At 43.4% G+C, this 24949-nt stretch overlaps 1 protein-coding gene across 3 annotated transcripts in view; it reads left to right on the plus strand.

Annotated features, from left to right (window-relative positions):
- Window positions 1–186: 186 nt before the first annotated feature.
- The window catches only part of RNF214 (ring finger protein 214), a 56204-nt gene continuing 31441 nt past the window's right edge, over window positions 187–24949 (plus strand). For 2 of the 3 annotated variants that reach the window (XR_004344182.1, XR_004344183.1), the window contains exons 1-6: window positions 187–556; window positions 2139–2263; window positions 4470–4980; window positions 5675–5734; window positions 11521–11661; window positions 14662–14801. Coding sequence is in view for 1 of the 3 variants with exons in the window: in XM_030332072.2 (XP_030187932.2) it covers window positions 218–556; window positions 2139–2263; window positions 4470–4515; window positions 5675–5734; window positions 11521–11661; window positions 14662–14801 (851 nt within the window). In the remaining 2 variants the exon portion in view is untranslated. The remainder of the gene's footprint in view (window positions 557–2138; window positions 2264–4469; window positions 4981–5674; window positions 5735–11520; window positions 11662–14661; window positions 14802–24949) is intronic. The other variant, XM_030332072.2, reaches the window with a different exon arrangement.

Below are 24949 nucleotides of genomic sequence, written 5' to 3' on the forward strand. Positions count from 1 at the left end.
GCTAGGGGGCCGGCCGCTCCGGGCATCCTCCGCCAGGAGAGGAGCGTGTGGGCGCGGTGGGCTCAGCTCGCCTGGCCCCACCGCCCCGAGCTGTCGGGGCGTCCTCCACAGGGGCACTGCCCGGAGGGACCGTCTTGCCCTTCATGGCGTCCTCTGGAAAAGGAATCTCGGTTTTGACCTTTACAAACACCTCGTTCCTCTTCTCTCTCTGATCGCCATGGCCCCGACTCTCTCTGGGACCTTTCCAGAGGGGCTCTTCCCTCCGCTGGGTCTCCTTCCTTCTCGCGGTCGCCTCACTCTTCCTCCCCGCGCCCCGGGAGAGTCCACTCGTATCTTAGGGGGCTTCCGCGGAGTCCGCGGCGCTCGCACGGCGCCAGCGCTGGCCGCTAGGGGGCGCCGTCGGGGGCGGCGCGGTGCCGCCGCAGCCGCTCCTCTCCGGGCCGGGCCTCGCCCGCTCCGCTCGCGCCGCCGGAAGTGGGAGGTGCCGCGCGCGGGCCGGCGCTCGACCCCTCCCCCCGAGGCTCGGCCGCCCCCTCCCCCCGCTCCGCCCGCTCAGGTGCGTCCCGTCCCTCCCCCCTTGCCTCCCGGGGGCGCGGCGCGGGAGGTGTGTGCGGGACGGGCAGGCGGGGAGGGGGGCTGCGACGCCGGGGGCCCGGGCAGGGGCGGGGGGTCGAGGCGGGGGGCGTGGAGGGGGCCGAGCGGACGGGACCCGGGGTCCCGGCCTTAGGAGGGGGCCGGCGCTGGGCTCGCGGTGGGGGGCCCGAGCCAGAGGTGCGGGGGTCTCCGGCTCCAGGAAGCGGCGGGCTTAGCGGTCTCCGGTTGAAGCGGCCGTGGTCGCCCGGCGCCGCTTCCCCCATTGTCCCCTTCGCGGCCGTGCCCCGTCCTCCCCCGAGCCCCCGGGGCTCCCGGCGTCGCCGCCTCACTGGCGGCCGCCGCAGGATTCCCTTGACACGTTCGACTTCCCACCCCGCGCTGCAGCCTGCAGCGCGCGGTACCTGCCCCGCTCCCCCTTGGGCTCCGGCCGCGGAGTTGCCCGGAGGACCCGTGCCCTGCGCTCTCGTTTACCGGGCACCGAGGACCCGCGACCCCGGGCTCTGTTGGGGCAGGCTGTTTGCACCCGAGGGTGCAGTAATGGCGATTTGGGCCCGTTCTCGCCTAGGAGCTTTGTATAATGGGGGAAACTGAGGCACACAGGGTTCCTGGCCTGTGACTCAAGTGTTGATAAAGCCCAGTCTCCATACTTGCCCTGTGCGCGCTTGAAAGTGCCGGCGGGGGGGGGGGGATACCTGTGATGCTATTAAAATAAAAACAGGAATTTAAACTAACCCTATGTTACACCCCCTAGCCGCCCCCTTACATTCTCCTACCCCGCCCCCGCCACCTTTGTCTTCACTATAGAGGGCCACGAGTTTGTCCTGCCTCACAAAGGATGACCTTTTGATCCAAAAAGGGCATCAGTCCTGGTTCTCTGACTTGGATTACCCTGTTTTCCAGCTTCTCTTTTCCTGGGTAGACTAACCAAGATTCTTGTACTTTTTTGTACCCTTGTAGTAACTTTCAAGAGTCTGTATTTTTCTCAGTGAGTGGTTCTGAAACATTTCCCATCTGTGGGGAGCACACTGACAGTGAAAGCCGCTGGGATTGCCCGATACAGTATTGCTGTTTTTCCTCGCACACTCAACACCTCCAAAAAACTTCACTTAAATTAATGAAGAATGCTTTTAATGACTTAAAAAGTGTAAGATGTTATCGATTGTTAGGCCCCCAAGTACGTTCTTTGTAAATAATACTACGTTAAGGTAGGCATGTGGACCATTTGGAAAATTCTCACAGACTAGGCTGTTTTTAAATCACCGTATTTCTGCCAAAAGTGAAAAAGCTTTGTACAGACTGTTTATATAAATGTGGTGATTGCCGAGGATCGATGTCCACGGGGGCCTATTGTGGCCAAAAGGATCTTTTAAAACCCTGCTACAGAAAACTCTGAAGCCTTATTTTCTTCTGGGACCCAACTTTTTCTTTGTGTTTCTTTTCCTGGGACTCTGTTGTATGGATGTTCTGCAGGGGGTGGTGGTGGGGGGGGAGATACACTTGTTTTAACAGTTTGGAAACTTGTAGCCTGTAATTTGTTTCTGAAGGTACAGAGCATGATGGCGGCGGCGTCTGAGGTAGCTGGTGTGGTGTCCAATGCCCCCAATCCTCCAGAATCCTCTTCTAGTTTATGTGCTTCCAAATCAGACGAAGGTCTCCCAGACGGTCTAAGGTAATGTGTGCATACCTGACTGGGAAGGTTTCATTTGGGAGAAGGGCTTCTGAGATGGCTTCTTAGAGAAGCAGAGCTGGGCTTTCCTCTTTTTGGCTCCAGTGGCCCTGCACTAGATTAAGCACATCCATATGTGTATTTAGGGTACCTAACACAGCACCTGGTGGCCCTCGGCAGGCATGCTGAATATTTGTTGAGCAGATAGGTTAGAATACAGGGGATCAGACTTTTCCGAAAATGCACATTTTTCACCACCCTACTTTACGTGGACTTTATGTTCATTTAATTACGTGTGTGTGATATGTATTATACTTGTGTGTATATCTACCTCTTATACCTATATGTTTTGTTGTAGTTGTATATATTATCATGTTATCATGTATCATACCGGTATATTTGTGTATGTCTTCTGTCTTACATAGAGATATAGATATGTACACATATACATACATAAGGCACGTATATATCCATACACGCACAAATAGACATACACGTATATCATCTACAGATAAATAGATTGCTTTGTCAGTGTGGCTTACTGCTGTGCGTAGATATTCTGCCTTCCATCTAAACTCTTGAGGGCTGGAGCTATGATTGCAACCTAGCATCTTAGAGCGCTTAACGCATAGTTACGCACAGTGTTGTACTAAATTGTATATTTCACCTCAACTCTAATTTTTTAAGCATACCTAGGACCTAATACAATGGATAATACTGTACTAACAGTTTTATATGTATTAACACAGTTAATCCTCCCAACAGGAGGTGCTGATATTATTATTCCCACTTACAGGTGAGGAAACTGAGACACAGAGAGGTAACTTGCCCAGGGTCGCCAACAAGGAGTCAGGGTTTGAACCCAGGCCCGTCTGACTCCATAGTACTTAATAAATACTGGTTTACGTGAAGGGAGATTTGTTAGCGAAGGGGTAGTGGGGGCAACTGCTAAGTAAGCCTAACCGTAAACTTGGACCTTCATTTTATAAGTAGAATCAGCCACATACTACTAGGAGTAATACTAGCAGCTGAGGTTTATTGAATATTTACTGTGCCAGGCTCTGTACTCAATACTTTCACACGCATGATTGCCTGCCATCCTCACAATAATCCTATTAGGAGGGTAAGATTTCTGGTTTACAGATGAATTGAAGTAACTTGCCCAGAGTCAAACAACCAGTAAATAGCAGAGTCAGGATTTACACCCAAGATATACTGGACTATATGCCCAAATTAATAACTAAGTGTCTTCCCCCCTCCTCCACTCCCTCAGGTAACTCTCAGGAAGGAATCAGCCAGAAGTGTTTATAAAGGTTTTCATATCCCAAGATCTCTCCGTTTTATTTTGAACAGCCTGTACCTATTGAGAAAGGAAGGCACTGTGACCTAAAGCCTCAGTCGATGCTGGCTTGGGGTACTTACGGGCATCAGTTGACAGAATCAGTTTTTTAAAAAAGAAGGGGCAAGGAAATTTAGCATAGATGTCATCATTCCTTGGTGAGAGACTTACTGTTCTGAATGTGAGATGTCATCATAAATCCGTTTTAAAGATCTCTTCAAAAAGCAATGCATTAAATGGCCACGACAAACAATAAAACCACTATCCCAGTGTTGTATGCGTGTGTACTTGTCTGGGGTAAAATTTCTACTGACAGCTTCAGTACGGGATTCAAAATTGTCTTTGCCCCAGACAACTTGAAGTGAAGACGCTATGTTCTGGAAAATTCTCGAAGAACCTAAGAAGTAGTTCTGGTCAAAGATCTATATAAGGAATTTGAAAATTGTTTTTGGGACATGTGAGAGTGGAATATTTTTAAGTTAGTATTTTATTTATTAGAACATCACGTGTAACTAAGTTTGTACACGTAACTGAATGAAATAATGACGAGCATTAGGCTGTTTTATCGACGTTCCCCGAAGTTATTCAAATCGGATCTCAGAAACTTTTGGATCTTCAGAGTCATTTATGTGTGTTTATTGACCATCACTGGACGGTAAAGGTCTGTCTCCACAGCCCAGGTTCTTAACCACCTATCTAACCAGGATGAAAATTGCTGGACAAAGACTAAGTTCCATTTCTTTCTGATGATTTTGGGGGGCTTGTGTAGCCTAGCTTTGTTCTTCTAGTCGTTATGTTAAAGGTATTGTGTATTTAATCCTCCTTAAGGTTGGGTGAAGAGAGAAACCTTTTGTCTTATGTCTTTGATAGCCCCAAAGACCCTGCACAGAAGCACAAGAACTCACCTCTGTCGAGTGTAAGTAGCCAAACGATAACCAAGGAGAATAACAGAAATGTCCATTTGGAACACCCAGAGCAGAATCCTGGTTCATCAGCAGGTGACACTTCAGCAGCGCACCGGGCGGTTTTAGGAGAAAACTTGCTAGCCACAGCCCTTTGTCTTTCTGGCGGTGGGTCTCAGTCTGATTTGAAGGACGTGGCCAACACAGCAGGAGAGGAGGGGGACACGTGCCTCCGGGAGAGCCTCCATCCTGTCACTCGGTCTCTTAAGGCAGGGTGCCATACAAAGCAGCTTGCCTCCGGGAGTTGTTCTGAAGACAGATCCCCACAAGCCTCCATCCTAAAGGAAGGTAGCAGGGACACAGGCTTGGATTTCCGACCTGTAGTGCCTCCAGCAAATGGGGTTGAAGGAGTCAGAGTGGATCAGGATGATGATCAGGATAGCGCTTCCCTGAAGCTTTCTCAAAACATTGCTGTACAGGTCAAGTATCAAGTTTCTATTACTAAAATGGAATTTGGGCTCTTGATTTGTTTACATATTTATCGAGGGTAGGAGACATTTCTTCATAGGTGGCGGAGAACTATTCCGTCTCGTGTTTTTATCGGCAGCTATCGTACGGTTTTCACACAGTGCCGTGTGAGGATATCCTTCCGGTGTTCAATAAATAATAAAGCCAGGAGCCAGTGTCTAATCATGGCAACTAGGAACTTTGTGACCTACGTATAATCTCTTCCGCTGATTAATTGATCACAGTAGGTCATTAGCGTTCATATTTCCCACCTTTGTCCTTACAGGAGGAATCCTCGTGAATTCTCTGACCTCCACCTTAAGAACATTGCATCCTGCTTCCTAGTGATTGGTGTCTTTGTTGTAGGAGGAAGGATGGGCACAATAAGTTTAGGGGGCAAAATTCGTATGTTACACTCGAGGCTGTCTGTCAGTTCTTGGGTTTTGTTCAGGTTATTCTGTGGGATGGATGTTCAATGCAGTATAGAGGCCAATGTCTCCTTGCCAGACCTGCGGTTCTCTCGTTAGGAAGCCGATAAGGGGAGAGCAAAAAAGATTAGCTTCTTAGTTACTTGTGGCAGATTTCTAGGTAAAATTACTAAAGAGTAATTCTGCCTTTTAAAATGTCTCTGAGTATTTCTGAATGTGATTCTTTCTTTCTTTATAGACTGACTTTAAGACGGCCGATTCAGAGGTAAACACAGATCAAGATATTGAAAAGAATCTGGTAAGTACTTAAAACAGTCACTGTGAATATATGAGACCATTAACTCAGACTATCTTGAGTCCTATCATCTCAGTTAGAAATGGTGCAGGAATCTCCTTTTAAAATCCCTGATGGATGGTTAGCTAACTTCTATTTGATCACTTTCAGAGATGGGAAACATTACTCATAAAGCAGCTGATTGCATTATCGTATTTGAGAAATAGCTCTTTTTTGTTGTTGTTTATTTATTTATTTTGAGAGAGAGAATGAGCGAGCGAGCAGGGGAGGGGCAGAGAAAGAGGGAGAGAGGGGATCTCAAGCTGTCTCTGCGCTGTCAGCACAGAGCCTGATGCGGGGCTTGATCTCACAAACCGTGAAATCATGACCTGAGCTGAAATGGAGGGTCAGACGCTTAAGTGACCGAGCCAGCCCCGGCGCTCCTCTGATTGTCAGGGTCTGTTCTGAGGTGAGGACGGACCCTCTAACACTGCTTGTTAGAGTGTTCTCTTGAGCTCTGTAGAGTAAATCCAAACTCCCCTTTGCTCGTTTGCTCTATGTATACTTGAAGTGTTTTTTATGCCTCTTCCCCTCCCCCCTCAAGTCTGAATCTTTCCAGAAAAAACCATCTCCAGACATTTTTAACGTTCTTCTTTTCTTTGTGGGATACATTTTCCAGCCCTTCCGTCACCCTGCTTACTTTTCCACAGGGACGTGTTCCATCTTATCAATGCTTTGAAAATGTGATCCTAAGAGCTAAATGCAATAATCCAAATACAGAAGAAGTAATTCACAGCACAGTGGGATTCTCGTTCTCTTTCATGCCAGACGCTATTTCTTAAGCTTACCTGTGGCAGTCTCCTTACCTTTTGAGCTTTCCATAAAACATCTGTCAGGTCTTTTTCTGGTGTATTATTGAGTCATATCTTCCCTTTTTATTCCTGGTAATTGGTTTTTTAAAACCTCAAGAGCTGCCCGTGAATCGTTGTGAAAATGGTCTCTTTGAACTATCCCTGGCATTTTGTGGCAGAAACTTCCCTTCCATACAAGTGTACGGATATCAAAATATGCATTTTTCAAGAGGAAGGGTGAGGCTGGGAAAGGCGCCCTAGCATCGGAAGAGGTCTTAGGGTAATACGTGTTAGCTGAGTGGGGAAAAAAGAGGAAAAGTGCTTGCAGCAACCAACTAGATAAGAAAGTGGATATTTAGTCAAGCTGAAGAAACTGAAGGGCAGATGGAAGGAAGGAAGTTATGGGAGCGCATTAACCAGACGAAGCGAGTAGAGTTTTTAGATAGAGAGTAGCAACTTAGGCATTATTCATAAGAGGCGGGTAAGGAGACCCTACAGATGAGCAAGCTGATGGAGGCGTCCTGGGGGAAAACTGAGCTAGAAGAGAGGCTCCAGGGAAAGTGGGTAGAGTTCGCCGTTTCTTGAGCACTTATTCTAAGCACTTTCATCCAGAGTATTTATTTTGTCCCCACTATACAACAGTCCCGATGTCTATAGCAATCCAAGGGACCAGCTAAGTTATACAGAAGCTTTAGCATCAGTCTGAAGCAGGAGCAGAAACCATGAAGCCATTGGGCCATAAGAGGCCTGGAGTTACATTTTGCATGGCTGTGTTCTTTCGGGTGGTGGTGTGGCCCATGTGCTTTTCTTTTTTTTTTTTTAATGTTTATTTATTTTTGAGAGACACAGAGACAGAATGCGAGTGGATTAGAAGCAGAGAGGGATCCGAAGCAGAATCCAAAGCAGGCTCCAGGCTCAGAGCCGCCAGCACAGAGCCCAACGCGGGGCTTGAACTCACAAGCTGTGAGATCATGACCTGAGCCGAAGTCAGACGCTTAACTGACTGAGCCACCCAGGTGCCCCGCCCATGTGCTTTTAAAAAGGCAGTGGAGCTAGGCCTTAAGGAGGGCACTTGTTGGGATGAACGCTGGGTATTTTTTTTTTTTTTAATTTTTTTTTTTCAACGTTTATTTATTTTTGGGACAGAGAGAGACAGAGCATGAACGGGGGAGGGGCAGAGAGAGAGGGAGACACAGAATCGGAAACAGGCTCCAGGCTCTGAGCCATCAGCCCAGAGCCCGACGCGGGGCTCGAACTCACGGACCGCGAGATCGTGACCTGGCTGAAGTCGGACGCTTAACCGACTGCGCCACCCAGGCGCCCCTGAACGCTGGGTATTTTATGTAAGTGATGAATCACTGGGTTCTACTCCTGAAGCCAGTACTGCACTGTATGTTAACTAACTTGAATTTAAATAAATACGTTAAAAGAAAAGAAAAGAAAAAAGGCGACCATTATTTTCTCTGGGCCAAAAAGCCTCAAGCTTAGTGGTTGTTCACAATTAAGGAATGATGAAAAATTTATATGCTTTGACCCATTTATCCCACTTACTTGAATTTATTCTCCCCAAATAACTAAAAGTTCAGTAGAAGGCAAGAGCTGTGTAGCCAATGGTGTTCATTTTTTTTTGTTTTTGTTTTTAATGGAAACAACCAACCCTTGAAAATGAACTATATGCAACGCGGAAAATACTTCTGATATAATATTGAATGAATTAAGGCAAATGCAAACCATCTACATGATAACAACAACAACCATGGAAAAATATGCCTGCAAATGGCCTCATACAGATAGTGTCTTCCTGGAAAGAGAGAGGTCACAGCAGGAGACTCTTCTATTGGTAAACATTAAACAAATCAGGAGATCAAAGTGTGGGGAGCTGGAGAGGGGTAGAAGCGGAGGTGCATCTGTTCATTCTGTGTTGTCTACGGAGCGGCCAGTGCAAGTGCTGTCGAGGACCTCCCTCCACCCCCTCACGTTTCCCAGCCTCAGTCACTGGTGTAAACCGTTGTGATATTTGTCATGGTTACCTGTGTTTTTATCCTGTTTATCTTTTTATTGAAAAAAAAAAGTTCTTTCATATTATTTTTGAAAAAGAGAGAGAAAGAGAGTACGAGCAGGGGAGGGGCAGAGAGAGAGGGAGACAGGATCCGAAATGGGCTCTGTGCTGACAGCAGACAGCCCGATGGCAGGACTCGAACTTGCCAACTGTGAGATCGTGACCTGAGCGCAAGTCGTATGCTCAACCGACTGAGCTACCCAGGCGCCCCATTATTCTGCTTTCCTTAATGATGTTCTCGGAATTGACTTTAAATGTGATCTCTCTTTTTACCTGGTTGTGTCTTAAGTAATAGTGATGTTGTGTTAGTTACATTTTTAATGCATATTGAAATTAATATAAAACTATTTTTAAAAAGCAGTGGAGCTAGGCAGGTGTTAACCTTGGTGGCAATACAAGAAACTTGGCTCCTGTTTTGTTTCCCTTTTTGTGCATTTATGGTAATGTCCCACTGCCTGCACTTGGAATTGTAACTTCTGATCCTTGGAACCAATTAGCCACCGATGAAGCAAAGTAACTTTGGCCTCTTACAAAGATGATTTGGATCGAGTAGTTTACTATGTACCTTTCAGTTCTCTGGGTGCATAAATAGTATGTACCTTCAGCCTTCTTGCCATGAAACTGGTGGGTTTTTTTGCCATCCTGAGTTGTTCTAAATATGCATTGTGGACAGAGAAGGTACCACAAAGAAATAAAGGGAAAGAGCTGTGGTTAAAAAAGAAAAGATTCCTCTTATCTACCAGTTGCATATTGGTCCGTAGCCTTTCTTTAACTTTTCTTGGGTTAAAGTCCTCTTCCAGAATGTAGTTGGTTTTTTTTGTTTATTTGTTTTTGAGAGAGAGGGTGCAGGTGAGTGAGGGGCAGAGAGAGAAAGAGAGGATCGGGGCTCACCTGAGATGGGGCTTGGGCTCACCCAGTATGGAGCCTGAACTCACAAACGTTATGACCTGAGCCAAAGTCAGATGCTTAACGAACAGAGCCACCCAGGTGCCCCCAAAATGTTTTGAAGACATTAATTCTCATCTCAGAAAAATTATCTCCCTCCCCCACCCCAATTTCAGGGAGTTCAGAGATCCCTGAGGCCCAGCCATAGACCTCTGGTTCAGAATCCCTGTAACTGTGTGACAGTGAGGCGTCATCTGTGGAGCCTTAGTCATGTTTCAGCACCTGGACTAAGGACTAGCTCATCACAAAGCTAAAGTTCCATCTTGAGGGCTTATTTTTTATTATCACAATGTGATAATTATTTATTTTTGGGGGAGAGACAGAGTGCAAGTGAGGGAGGGGCAGAGACACACACACACACACACACACACACACACACACACACACACACAGAATCTGAAGCAGGCTCCAGGCCCTGAGCTGTCAGCACAGAGCCTGGTGTGGGGCTCGAACTCACAAACCATGAGATCATGACCTGAGCCGAAGTCAGGCGCTTAACCGACTGAGCCACCCAGACGCCCCTCCTTCATTCACTTCTAAAACCTGTCTTTTCTTTGAAAATAATTATCTTTTTCTTTTTAATTTTTTTACCATTTATTTTATTTAAAAAAAATTTTTTTAACATTTATTCGTTTTTGAGAGACACAGAGAGACAGAGTGTGAAAGGGGGAAGGGCAGAGAGAGAGGGAGACACAGAATCTGAAGCAGGGTCCAGGCTCTGAGCTGTCAGCACAGAGCCCGACGTGGGGCTCAAACTCACGAGCCATGAGATCATGACCTGAGCTGAAGTGGATGCTTAACCGACTGAGCCACCCAGGCACCCCGTAAGGTTTATTTTTGAGAGACAGAAGGAGAGAGAGAGAGTGCGTGCGCAAGTGGGAAAGGGGTGGGGTGGGGGCGGCAGAGGATCTGTAGCAGGCTCTGTGCTGACGGCAGAGAGCCTGATGCAGGGCTCAACCCATGAACCTCCACAAGATCATGCGCTGAGCTGAAGTCAGATGCTTAACTGATTGAGCTACCCGGTGCCCAAAAATAGTTATCTTTTAATGAACAAGTTCAGTCGAATGCTCTTAGTTTAAATTTTACATGGGCTGCCTTACACCAAATCTCTTTTAAATTGACCGTCTTTAAGTTTTAGTGTCCCTTTGAAAGGTCACCATCACTTTTCTTGATTTATGGGTGTGGGGAGGCAGAACACTGCAGTTCTCAGAAGCCTTAACTTCTACTCCATTACGTGAGAGTTTATTGATTGGCCCAATCTGAATACCGTGTTCCTCAGACCCCTTTAGTGGATCTGTCCATTTTTAGCACTAGTGACCAGTAAGGAATCCTGTTTTCTGGATGCATTCTTGAGTAGGTGATCTGTTTTTTTGGTCTTTGCCCATTCATTTCTTCTTGCTCTGATAAAATGCCTCCTTCCTCTTATTCCCTAGAGCAGCGATTGCCAAACTTTTCTGTAAAATGTCTGATGGTAAATGTCTTAGTTTTGGGGGCTCTATGGGTTCTGTTGTAACCATTCCATTCATTGTAATATAAAAGCAACTTGTAAGCCATGTGGGTAGTTCCTATAAAACTTATTTATGAAAGCAGACAGTGGCTGGATTTGGCCCACAGGCCATACATTGCCAGACCCTGCCTTAGCGAAGTGTTGTGCGATAGAATGTCCTGTAATGATGGAAATGTCTTGTATCTTGTGCCATCTAGTATGGTAGCCTTTTGTTATTTGTGGCTACCCAGTACTTGGAATGTGGGTGGCTAGGTTACTGAGGGGCTGTATTTTTAAATTCTCTTATCTTAAATGATTTTAATTTATAAAGCCACACATGGCCAGCCAGCAGTTAGAATATTGGATTGCACATCCTAGGGCTCTGCACAATGCCTTGAACGGGCATCTGGTGAATGTTTTTTTGCAGTTAGATCAGGGAATTACACTTTCCTTCTCTTGTTACAAATAGGACAAAATGATGACGGAGAGAACCCTGTTGAAGGAACGTTACCAGGAAGTCCTGGACAAGCAGAGGCAAGTGGAGAATCAGCTCCAAGTGCAGTTAAAACAACTTCAGCAAAGGAGGGAAGAAGAAATGAAGAATCACCAGGTATTCTGTTTATTAACATTGTCAGTAAGGAAAGCTACACTTCCTAATCAAACTTTAATTTTGTTTCTGAATTAATAGAAATAGAAGGGCAGTATTTATGTTTTAACGGTTGTCTTAGAATTTTAGGGATCAAAAGAATTTCTGAAGGCATCTTGTTCAAGCTCCCACTAGTATTTTAGTTCAGAGAAAAAAGTTATTATTTTTTTTTTTTATTAAAATTTTTTTTTTTCAACGTTTATTTATTTTTGGGACAGAGAGAGACAGAGCATGAACGGGGGAGGGGCAGAGAGAGAGGGAGACACAGAATCGGAAGCAGGCTCCAGGCTCTGAGCCATCAGCCCAGAGCCCGACGCGGGGCTCGAACTCACGGACCGCGAGATCGTGACCTGGCTGAAGTCGGACGCTTAACCGACTGCGCCACCCAGGCGCCCCGAGAAAAAAGTTATTTACTTAACATATTTTGATGACACAGTTGACTGTCTACCTGGAAAACCACGTGATTAGACTCTTATGTTACATTAAAACATACAATTCTAGGTAGATTAAAACTCTACGTGTGAAAACTGGAAAAAATATAAATTAGAAGAAAGTTTAGGAGCATATTTATGAAACCTCAAGTTGCAAGAGGTCATTTTAAGCCAGGCAGAAAACCCAGAAGCCATAAGAAAATGAACCAACTGTATTATATGTAATTTAAAACTTTTGATAGGGCACATGATACAAAAACCAGTCAGAAGATCAATGTGAGACTGGGAAAATGTTTGTGGCACACCTGATGAACAGTTTAATATCCATATCTGTGTTCTGAGACTCTTACACATTCATGGTAAAAGTCAGATACTCTAGAGAAAAATCAGGAAAGGGTATTCTATAGCTTCCTATTGCTCCTGTGACAGATTACCGTGAATTTGGCAGCTGAACATGACACACATTTATTACCTCATAGTACTATAGGCCAGAAGCCCAACCTGGGTGTCACTGGGCTAAAATCCAAGTATTGGCAGGGTTGTACCCCTTTCTGGGGACTTGGGGAGAGTACCTCTCTCTGCATTTCTAGCTTCTAGAGGCTGCTTGCGTTCCTTGACTTGTGGCGCCATTCTCCATCCTCCCAAGTCAGCAGATTTCCATCTCTGACCATTCTTCCCTAATCACATATTCATCTGATCACACCTGGGAAGGGTTTTCCACTTTTAAAGACCTGCATGATTAGGTTGGCTGTATCCAGATGACCCAGGATTATCTCCCCATATCCAGGTCTTTACCTTAGTCACACCTGCACAGTGTCTGTTCCCATGGAAGGTAGCATATTTGCAGGTCCCAGGGATTAGGTTAGATTTGATTAGATGACCATGTGGACATATTTTGGGGGGGGTGGAGTGGGCTATTATTTTGCCTACAGCAATTATAGATGGCAATTCACAGAAGAGAAAAAGCAAGTGGATAATAAACATATGAAAAGAAGCCCAACCTCACTGGTATTCATTCATTCATTCATTCATTCACTCAGCATTTTCTGAGTTCCTGATCTGAGCTCTGCAGATTTAATGGTAAAGAAAACATAGTCTCTGCATTGAATGCTTCTTTGAGTTGGAGGAAGCAGACATTAAAAACAGTAAAGGATGGGAGTTAGGAAAATGCTCCCTAAAATTATTAGATACCATTCCTCTCTCTCCCCTCAAGAGATTGGTAAAAATGAAATAAATTGTCAGGGTGAGGAAAAATGAACTCTTTTCAGACATTTGTAGATGTATGCATTGTTACAACCTTTTTGGAAAAGTTGTTAAGAATCATCAGTTAGGGGCACCTAGATGGCTCAGTCGGTTCGGCACCCGACTTAGCTCAGGTCATGATCTCAATAGCTTGTGGGTTCGAGCCCCGTGTCGGGCTCTGTGCTGACAGGTCAGAGCCTGGAGCCTGCTTGGATTCTGTGTCTCCCTCTCTCTGCCTTTCCGTGCTCACACTCTGTTTCTCTCTCTTAAAAATAAACATTAAAAAAATTTTTTTTAATTAAAAAAAATTATCAGTTAAAACTTAAATGTTCTGTGATCTAGCGATCGTATTATTAAGTCTGTTCTACAGAAATAAACGTTTTTATATGAAAACATAGACATAGAGTATTAATTGCAGTATGGTGTGTAGTTACCAAAAAACTGGAATCAACTTAATGGACTCTTAACATAGATGGTTGGATAAATTGGATATATACATATTATGTCTTATACAGCTATTTTTAAGTTAAATCTATATTGACAGTGTGTTTACATCAAGTGGAAAAAAGGATGGCAAATAACATGTATAAAATCCTCTCATTTGGAAAAAACACAAAAGCAAAGAAATACATATTTAAGTATACATGTGTTTGTGTAAGAACAGAGAGAGATGTGAAAGCCTGCTCCAACATCATGTTGGTTATGGGTGGAATTGGGGTGGACAGGGAGTGACCTATCACTTTTTTATTATTTGACTTCTTACTACAAATGTATATATACATGTATGTATGTATATATATACACATATATATACATACATACGTAAACCCTCACACATACATACATACACATATATATATGCATACATATATATATAAACCCTCACACATAATTAAGTAGAACCTTAACAAAACAAAACAAAACTATATTTGTTGGAAATAGGAAATTCCCACCCTGTACAGGCATTCTTTTCAGGTGTTCATTCAGCCTTTACCCAAACACGAGTAATGGAGAGGTTATTCCCTCAGAAGGCAGTAAATTCCATTTTTGAACAGTAGGGATTGTTAGAAATTCTTTGTCCTACTGAGTTGAAATCTACTTTATTGTAACTTTCTCTCTTACATCTAAATACTGGCTTTCTGAGCCACTCATGAACCAGATTCCTTCAGTTCAAGTTGAATTTACTAAAGTCAATGTGTTAATTTGTGTTAGTGAAAAATAACCTTCAGACCAAAAGAACTAATTTGTTTCCTTCTTTATTTGTGTGTGGCTGTAATTATGGGGGACTCAGGAGATATTGAAGGCTATCCAGGATGTAACAATAAAGCGAGAAGAAACAAAAAAGAAGATAGAGAAAGAAAAGAAGGAGTTTTTGCAGAAGGAGCAGGATCTGAAAGCTGAAATTGAGAAGCTTTGTGAGAAGGGCAGAAGGTAAATGATGCTGTTTAGAGTAGAACCCTGCACGTATGTATATATTTGTGCATAAGTCGCCAGTTGTGTTTATGTTCCTACTTCCTTTTCTTTTGGTCTAATTCTTATTTGAAAAACAAGTGCACAAATAAAATCCTGTAATGACTTCAGCATTTTCAGCACCTTGTTTTAGATTCAATAAAAAAAAATTTCAGATTCAATAATACCTTAAAATAATAGCAGCTGCTTGTTGGCTCCTAAGTATGATCAAGATTTTGAAATGCATCTAACAACCACTTCGCTTGTTTTGAACCTGGTTCTTCAGAAGTTCAGGGTATGGAAGTACTCTGATTATGTTATTCACTAAAACAGATTTCAAACAGTAACATCATAAGTAAGCTGTTTGGAGAGAATTATTTAGTGGATCTGTGTTCTCTTCTGGGCATTGTAGTAAGAACAAAGTAGGTGTAGAATTTGGTCGGATTTTCAGTTTTCCAACTTTCTTAATGTTGAAATAAAAATAACTGCGAACACTGATGATTTTATTTAAATTGTAAAATGCGCTTTTATTTGTCACTAAAATCTTGGCTTGCTGGTGAGTGAAAAGTAGCAAGCTCATCGGTTGAATCATTTTTCCAAGCATGAAAGATGGTAACCGTGAAAGGTCAACATGAGAAAGCACATTTGGGAAAGAGCCTAAGGATCAGTCTGTTTTGTTGACACTCAAATGATGGATGGTTACAAGTTGGGTCGGCTGTCCGTGATGATCCATGTGCCAGCAGTTATGAAGAGTGTGCTGGGACCATAACGCCATACCTGGTGTTGTTAGTGATCCAAACCGCTGCCACTACCTGCTGACTGCATGGCCTTTGTCATCGTCTTCACGGTCTGCAAGGGGGAGGAGGTGAAACACATGTGATGCGAGCAACTCAGCAGCAGACGTCTTAGCAAAAGCTAGGGAGGGGAGTCTGTAATTATATTCTAGGCTCTGTGAAAGATTTCCTTTTGATGTGTACTCTACGCTCTTAACATATCTCTGACCGCTTTCTTTACCTTCTGATTGGATAGCCCCGGAGTGGTTGATACTAACGGTTTGCTGCTTGTGCTCTTGAAGATCCAATTGGGTGTTTTTATGTGTGTTGTGAATGTCAGAATGGTGCTTTCTGTCATTTGTTTTGTGGCATGTGGGGTTCACTTTTCCAGAAGCAGGAGGAAGAAGTCTTCTGTGTGTATCTTTGTTCAGGCAGCGATAGAGGTTTTGTTTCGCATTCCGTCATCCATAGTAACTGTGGGCACAGAGCTTTTGCTCATTGTGCTAGTCTGCTCAGGCTGCCGTAACAGAGTACCACAGACTGGGTGACTTAACAGAAATGTAAAAATAAAAGAAAAAGAAAAAGAAAGGATAATAATTAGAATCAGGATGAGCAATAAAAACAAGAGCAACAACAACAGCAACGCAGAAGTGTATCGTCTCACAGTTCCAGAGGCTGGAAGTCCAAGGTTAAGATGCCAGCAGGGCTGGTTTCTGGTGAAGCTGCCGTCTTGGCTTGCAGACACCGCTGCCTTCTTGCTCTCTCCTCACGTGGCCTTTCTCCTCTGGGTGTGCACACTCCTGCTCTCTTTCCTCTTCGTATAAGGACACCAGTCCTCCCGGATTAGATCCCCGTCCTTATGCCCTCATTTAACTTCAATTACTTCCTTAAAGGCCTTCTCTCCAAATACAGTCACACTGCTGGTTAGAGTTTCAACACAGGAATTTTGGGACACATTTCAGTCCATAACAGTCATATTTCCTGTTTGTAGCTCTTTCGTTCAGTCAGTCAGTGTTTATGGAGTGTCTTCTGTGAGCCAGACAATATGGGCCTAGAGAATAAAAAGTCCTCAAGGGGGGCACCTGGGTGGCTCCGTCCGTTAAGCCGTCAACTTCCGCTCAGGTCATGATCTCACGGTCAGTGAGTTCAAGCCCTGCATCGAGCTTTGTGCTAACAGCTCAGAGCCTGGAGCCTGCTTCGGATTCTGTGTCTCCCTCGCTCTATGCTCCTCCCCTGCTTGCGCTCTCTCTCTCAAAAATTAAAAAAACGTTAAAAAAAAAGTCCTCAAGGAGCTTATTGTTTAATAAGGGAAATGAGAGTATAATGATACCGTATAGTGGTGGTATGAGGTCCGGACTGGGTAGGAGGAGTCAAAGAGGGCTTCCCGGAGAAAGTGATTCCAGAAATAAATCCCGAAAGATAAAGGGGAACGTGAACACCAAATGCAATGGATGATCCTTGGTTTGATCCTGGATTAAACAAATAAACTGTAAAGGACGTTTTGGAATAAATGGGAAAATTTGAATATGGATTACATATTAGATAGTGTGTTGATATTAAATATTTGGGATACTGTGGGTTATGCTGTTGAATGTTTATGTAGAAGATTGTTCTTGTTTTTTAAGAGATACTTGCTGGAGTTTTAGGGGCTGGGTGTAAGGATGTCTGTAACTTTCAGATGGTTCCGAGAGAGACAAAACGAATGTGGCAAGTAAGGGTAACAACTGATGAAGCTAGATGAAGGGCACGTGTTTATTATACTATTCTCTTGATTTTTCTTTTGGATTGAAACGTTCAAAGGTAGAGTTATAGGGTGGGGGTAGATACCAGGAGGAATTAATGGGGCAAAGAATAGGGCAAAGACCTTGCAGGCAGGAGGCCTACAGATGAGAGAGCCACACTGAGCTGTTAGCTGGGCCGGAATGAGGCCAGTGAAGTAGTGGGAAGCTGGTCACAAAAGATTCCTGTGTTGTGTTCAGGAGTTTGGGTTTTTCCCTGATAGAGATATTGAAAGATTTTAAGGGAGGAGAGGTATCAAAGGATGAGCTTTGCATTTTAGATAAATGACTTTGGCAGGTGGAAAGCAGGTGGGAGTAGCTTGCAGGGCCACTTAGGAGATGTCTCTGACAGAGCCTGTGTCACTCTGGCGCCAGCGGGGAGGAGAGAAGGGAACGCATTTGTCAGGAGCACTGGGAGGTGACAGGGAGGAGCTGGTGTAATTCCCGTATTTCTGGCTCTGAAAATGGGGGAAATAATGGGGTTCTTTTGTAAGGTGTCTTAGCCATTTTATCTTACAAGTTTCAACTTAATTCTGCCTACTTTGTGACATCTTCCTTATCCACTTCTTCCTGAACTAATTTCTGATTTCTCCCTCCTCAGAACATCTATACAGCTCTCTGACCATTTAGTGCTTATTTTTATATTGTACCCTACATTTTTTTCCCACCTGTGTATGTCTCAGCTGTCCACTTACATTGTAAGCCTCTTGAGGATAAATACTAGATTCTCTCTGTGTATAGGTAATTAAAAAAATTCATTCTCATATTCTTTTCCAGTATTCAGTTCATTGCTATATAACTGGTAATTATTTGACAAGTATTTGTTGAATCACTGGATAGCAAATTAAGAGAATTTCACATTGGGGCGCCTGGGTGGCTCAGTCAGTTCAGCATCTGACTCTTGGTTTCAGCTCAGGTCATGAACTCATGGTTCATGAGTTCAAGCCCCGTGTCTGGCTCCACTCTGACACTGTGGAGCCTGATTGGGATTCTCTCTCCCCTCTTTCTCTACCCCTCCCCTGTTCTCTCTCTCTCTCTTTCTCTTTCAAAATAAATAATTTTTTCAGAAAAGTTTTAGGGGCCCCTGGGTGGCTCAGTTGGTTGAACATCTGACTTCGGCTCAGGTCATGATCTCACAGTTTGTGGGTTCGAGCCCCGCCTTGGGTTCTGTGCTGACAGCTCAGAGTCTGGAGTCTGCTTCACATTCTGTGTCTCTCTCTCTGTCCCTTCCCTGCTTATATTCTCTCTCTCTCAAAAATAAATAAATATTAAAAAAAAATGAAAAAAAGAATTTTTCACTGATGTTATGTGAAGGTGAATTTAATAGAAATCTGCTAAGTGCTTTGTACTTTTTGAGGTAGTCACTATTATTTTATTTATTTATTTTTTAAAGTTTATTTATTTTGAGAGAGAGTACTGAATAATCAGTTTATTTGATTTTTTTCTCCTGGATACTTGGTTGCTTTGTCATGGACGTTGTCTTGCTTTCGTGGGACACTTCCTAATTCTCTGCTTATATCCTCCAAGATTATTGCTGGCTTGGGGAAGGTGAGGGCTCAGTGTGCATGTTGTTCCAGGGCAGAACTTCTTTTTAAGATTCCTGCCTTTAACTGTGACTCATGGGGAATGGCAGCAAGTAGAGCCCTTCCTCCATAAAAGACGGTGAGCTTGTGCTTTAAAGGGCTTCATCAATCAACTCGTAGAAGTATCTTGGGACAAATAGCAGGAAAGCTGCAATATTAAGCCCGATTCTTTTTTTTTTTTTTAATTTTTTTTTAACGTTTATTTATTTTTGAGACAGAGAGAGACAGAGCATGAACGGGGGAGGGTCAGAGAGAGGGAGACACAGAATCCGAAGCAGGCTCCAGGCTCTGAGCTGTCAGCACAGAGCCTGACGCGGGGCTCGAACTCACGGACCGTGAGATCATGACCTGAGCCGAAGTCGGCTGCCCAACCGACTGAGCCACCCAGGCGCCCCAAGCCCGATTCTTTTTTAAAAGATGTTCTGAGCTTGCCTAATGAACTCACATGATAGAGTGATAGGTAAGTAGTAGATAAGGTACTTAATGTTGGAAGCATTTCTTTAGATATGTCACAAGAGTCTGTGCTAAATTGGAATTAATAGGGTGCATGAAGATTCATTTTGGAATTCTCTCACCAAATGGTAGTTTATTTAACAGGTACGCACGGAAGCCCTGGTAGCTTGCCTAGTAATCAGTCAATCTGGTGAGTGTTTCTTGGGTGTGCAGCAGTGAGCCAGGCTGTCACAACATCCTGTATTTAACCACAGCCTTCAGTCCTCCCGGCAGTCGACTTTTTCCCAGTAAGTCTACACTTGGACCACTTCAGGTCCCCTTTCTCTTTTGGTGACCTCGCTCCTTTGCCACCAGTCTTTCAGCTCCCTGGATGCATGTCTTTCCATACCCAGCCTAGACGTGTGGTCCACTGCTTGAATTACTCCCTTAGTGTTCCTCTCTGTTCTCTTCCCCTGCATTTTTCTGTAGTCCTCCAGTCCTGGGTCAGGTCCGCCACCTGGCCTGTCATCTTACCCCTGGGCTGCTGAGAGCTGCTGGAGACAGTCATATGACGGTGTGTTTTGGGTCTGAACAAATGTATGACTTCTAACACCACCTGGATCTTCAGGGCTCCCTCTTCCTCTGAGAGCTGTCCCAAACTTTTACCTCCCGTTCTGAACTTTCTCTCTCCCCCATTTCTCTCCTTCGTCTTAGCAGATGATCTCGCTTTTTATTTCACTGAAGAAATAGAGGCCATCAAGTGAAACTTCCTTCAGTTTCCCAGCTATTGGCACACACATCCATCCCTTCCTCCTGTCCCAGTATCTGAGTTGAACGTTTCTACCTGGATGTGAATTCAGTTCACTCTCGCTTCTACCATTTCTCCATACGTGGCAGCACTGTGCCCCTCCAACCACACCTAAGCTGAAACACTGAGACTCATCCTAAATTCTTATCTCATAGACTTTGACCAAGTTCTGTACATTCTTCTTCTTCCTCTTCCTCCTCCTCCTCCTCTTCTTCTTCTTCTTCTTCTTCTTCTTTTTAATGTTTTTTTATTTTTGAGAGAGAGCACGAGCGGGGGAGGGGCAGAGAAAGGGAAACAGAGGATCTGGAGCGGACTCTGAGCTGACATCAGCAAGCCCTATGTGGTGCTCAAACTCACAAACCGTGAGACCATGACCTAAACCAAAGTCTGACGCTTAACCGACTGAGCCACCCAGGCACCCCAACAGCCATGCTGCTTTATACATACTACAACATGAACTCACTTAAAACTCAGCCTGTATTATTTATTCTAGAAAGCTTTCCCACTCCTCCCCTTCACACATTGTGAACATTTAATTTAGATGACCCTCCTCTGTACTCACTAGCATGCTGTGTGTACCTCTGTCTTAACCCATATCTGATGGTCTTTTTGTTAACTTGAATGCCTCCTCCATCATATAGTTAGCTTCTTGAGGGTGAGTGTTTTGATTTATCTATTGCTGTGTAAAAAAGCAATCGTAAAACTTAGTATCTTACAACAATAGTTATTTCTATTCCTCTCACAACTCTTTGGGTTGACTGAGTCTCAGATGGACGGTTCTGCTAGTCTCCTTTAGAGCCATTCCTGTAGCTGTGGTCGAATGGTGACTGGGTCTTGAACATCCATGATGGTGTCATTAATATTTCTGACACCTTGGCAGGGACACCTGGAAGGCTGGGCTCACCTGGGACTCCAAGAGGTCTAGGCCTTTTCTGACTCTCTCTCTCCATATTATCTCAGGGCTTTTTCCTCTCTAGGTGGTCCTTCCAACACAGGGGCAGATTTTCTACTTGGTGGCTCAGAGCTCCCAAGAGTGCAAAAGTGGAAATTTCTCGGCTTTCCTAAGCCATAGCCTTGGAACTGGTGTAGTGCTACTTCTGTGGCATCTTTTGGTTAAAATGAGTCACAGGGCCAGCTCAGATTTAGCATTGGAGGGGACTGTGAAGAGCATGGACACCAGGAGGCCTGGTGCATTGGGGAGGGTCCATATCTGGAAATCTGCTACCACAGCAAGTAACACGTCTTATTTAATTTTTTCTGCTTAGCATAGATTAGTATCTTTTAAATATGGGGAATCATAGAAGTTATGCAGATAGGTACATAATTAGAGATGTTTTAGAAACATGCAGGAAGAATTTTGGAGAGAGACAGAGGCTGGGACATCAACCAGGAGAAGCCCTTACAATAAACTGAGTTTCCAAGGATCCTTATAAGAGTAGTAGTGATGGTGGAATGAAAGAGAAGAAATGGATTCAGGAGGAATTGATGCTGGATTATTTTAGAGATTAAGACTGGGGAAGGTGTCAAAACTAACTTCCCTGTATTGACCCTGGTTAGTAGTTATGTGCTACGTGGTAGTAATTGGGAAATGGAATTCAAGTTCTACGTTTTGAGGGTAAAGAAGTAATTTGATGATATGAGACATACAAGTTAAAATACTAAGTTGGCCTTTGGAAGTGGGACACTAGACTCGAAGAGTTGACTGTGTAGAGGTGATAGTTACGATACTAGAATTGAGTTTTTTATGGGAAAAAGTATAGAGTAGGGCTTAACTCTGAACCCTGAGGTACACCTGCAGTTTGGGAGTATAAAGAGGAAGGCAGAAAGGAAGGGAAACAGCTTATAATAGTTTAGGGTTTCAAAGGGAGAAGTGCCTAACAATGTCAGAAATTTCGGACAAGTAAGTAAGAACCAGGTCTGAGTAAAGGCCATTGGTAATTACTGAGTGTAACCGGCAGGGAAAGTTTTTAGGCAGAGGAATTAAATGATTGAATTTATTTTTACCCCAATATTTTATTATGAAAAATTTTTAAACACTAGGAGAGGCTGGGAGTATTGTACATTAACACTCACCACCTAGATTCAACAATTAACATTCTGCTAAATAGGTTTTAGCAATATCTTTCCATCCCTCTATCCATTCATCAGTCCTCTTTTTTTTTTCCGATGCATATCAGGGCAATTTGTAGTCATCAGTAACTTCACCTTTAAATCCGTGAACATATATATCATTAATTAGAGTTAAATATTATTATTTGTGTGTTTTTATTTTTTTGGTAGTAATATGTATATGCAGTTAAATACGTAAGTCTTAAGTGTACCATTCCATGAGTTGTGACAAATGTATGTGCCTGTGTATTCAGACCCCATCAAGTATAGCGAATACTACCATTAGGCCAAATGGTTCCCTCATACACTTTCCCAGGCATTTCTTTTCTTTATCGTTTTTAATGTAAATCCAAGTTAGTTAACATATAGTGCAATAATGATTTCAGGAATGGAATTTAGACGTACAGCACCCAGTGTGCATCCCAACAAGTGCCCTCCTTAGTGCCCATCTCCCATTTGGCCGAACCCCCAACCAACATCTATCTCTCCAACAACCCCTCAGTTTGTTCTCTGTATTTAAGGGTCTCTTATGGTTTGTCTCTCTCTCTGGTTTTTCTTATTTTTCCTTCCCTTCCCCTATGTTTATCTGTTGTTTTTCTCAAATTCCATGTACGAGTGAACTCTTAGGATATTTGTCTTTCTCTGACTGACTTATTTCACTTGGCATAATATAATGCACTGTAGTTCCATCCACATTGTGGCAAATGGCAAGATTTCATTATTTTTGATTGCTGAGTAATATTTCATTGTATATATGCACCACATCTTTATCTGTTTGTCAGTTGATGGACATTTGGGCTCTTTCCAAAATTTGGATTTTGTCGATGGTGCTGCTATAAACATTGGGGTGCATGTACCCTTTCGAATCAGCATTTTTGCGTCCTTTAGATAAATACCTAGTAGTGAAGTTGCTGGGTCACAAGGTAGTTCTGTTTTTAATTTTTTGAGGAATCTCCATACTGTTTCCCAGATTGGCTGCACCAGTTTGCCTTCCCACCAGTAGTGCCAAAGAGATCCTCTTTCTCCGTGTCCTTGTCAACATCTGTTGTTTCCTGAGTTGTTAATTTTAGCCATTCTGACAGGCGTGAGGTGGTATCTGATTGTGGTTTTGATTTGTATTTCCCTGATGATGAGTGATGTTGTGCATATTTTCATGTGTCTGTTAGCCGTCTAGATGTCTTCTTTGGAAAAGTGTCTCTTCGTGTCTTCTTCCCATTTCTTCATTGGATTATTTGTTTTTTGAGTGTTGAGTGTGGCAAGTTCTTTATAGTTTTTGGGTACAACCCTTTATCTGATATGTCATTTGGAAATATCTTCTCCCATTCTGTCAGTTGCCTTTTAGTTTTGCTGATTGTTTCCTTCGCTGTGTAGAAGCTCTTTATCTTCGTGAGGTCCCAATAGTTCATTTTTGCTTTTGTTTCCCTTGCCTCCCGAGACATGTCTAATAAAAACTTGCTGCAGTTGAGGTCAAAGAGATTGGTTGCCTGTGTTCTCCTCTAGGATTTTGATGCCTTCTGTCTTACATTTAGTTCTTTCATCCATTTTTTTTTAATTTTCAATTTTACAGATTTTGTATTTCTTTTTTTTTAATTTTATTTTTTTAAAATCTATATCCAAATTAGTTAACATATAGTGCAACAATGATTTCAGGAGTAGATACCTTAATGTCCCTTACCCATTTAGCCCATCCCCCCCCCCCCCCACAACCCTGTTCTCCATATTTAAGCATCTTTTATGTTTTGTCCCCTCCCTGTTTTTATATTATTTTTGTTTCCCTTCCCTTATGTTCATCTGTTTTGTCTCTTAAAGTCCTCATATGAGTGAAGTCATATGATATTTGTCTTTCTCTAATTTCGCTTAGCATAATACCCTCCAGTTCCATCCATGTAGTTGCAAATGGCAAGATTTCATTCTTTTTGATTGCTGAGTATACTCCATTGTGTGTGTGTGTGTGTGTGTGTGTGTGTGTGTATATGCCACATCTTCTTTATCCATTCATTCATCGATGGACATTTGGGCTCTTTCCATACTTCGGCTATTGTGGATAGTGCTGCTACAAACATTGGGGTGCATATGTCCCTTTGAAACAGCACACCTGTATCCCGTGGATAAATGCCCAGTAGTGCAATTGTTGAGTCATAGGGTAGTTCTGTTTTTAATTTTTTCAGGAACCTCCATACTGTTTTCGAGAGTGGCTGCACCACTCTCGGTTGCGTTCCCATCAGCAGTACAAAAGAGATCCTCTTTCTCTGCATCCTCGCCAACATCTGTTGTTGCCTGAGTTGTTCATGTTAGCCATTCTGACAGGTGTGAGGTGGTATCTCATTGCGGTTTTGATTTGTATTTCCCTGATGATGAGTGATGTGGAGCATTTTTTCCTGTCGGTTGGCCATCTGGATGTCTTCTTTGGTGAAGTGTCTGTGTCTTTGGTCCATTTCTTCACTGGATTATTTGTTTTTTTGGGTGTTGAGTGTGATAAGTTCTTTTCAGATTTTGTATACTATCCCTTTATCTGATATGTCGTTTACAAATATCTTCTCCCATTCTGTTGGTTGCCTTTTAGTTTTGCTGATTGTTTCCTTCGCTATGCAGAAGTTTTTTATTTTGATGAGGTCCCAATACATTTTTGCTTTTGTTTCCCTTGCCT

The sequence above is a fragment of the Lynx canadensis genome, chromosome D1 (assembly GCF_007474595.2).
Source record: "Lynx canadensis isolate LIC74 chromosome D1, mLynCan4.pri.v2, whole genome shotgun sequence".
NCBI classification, from domain to species: domain Eukaryota; kingdom Metazoa; phylum Chordata; class Mammalia; order Carnivora; family Felidae; genus Lynx; species Lynx canadensis.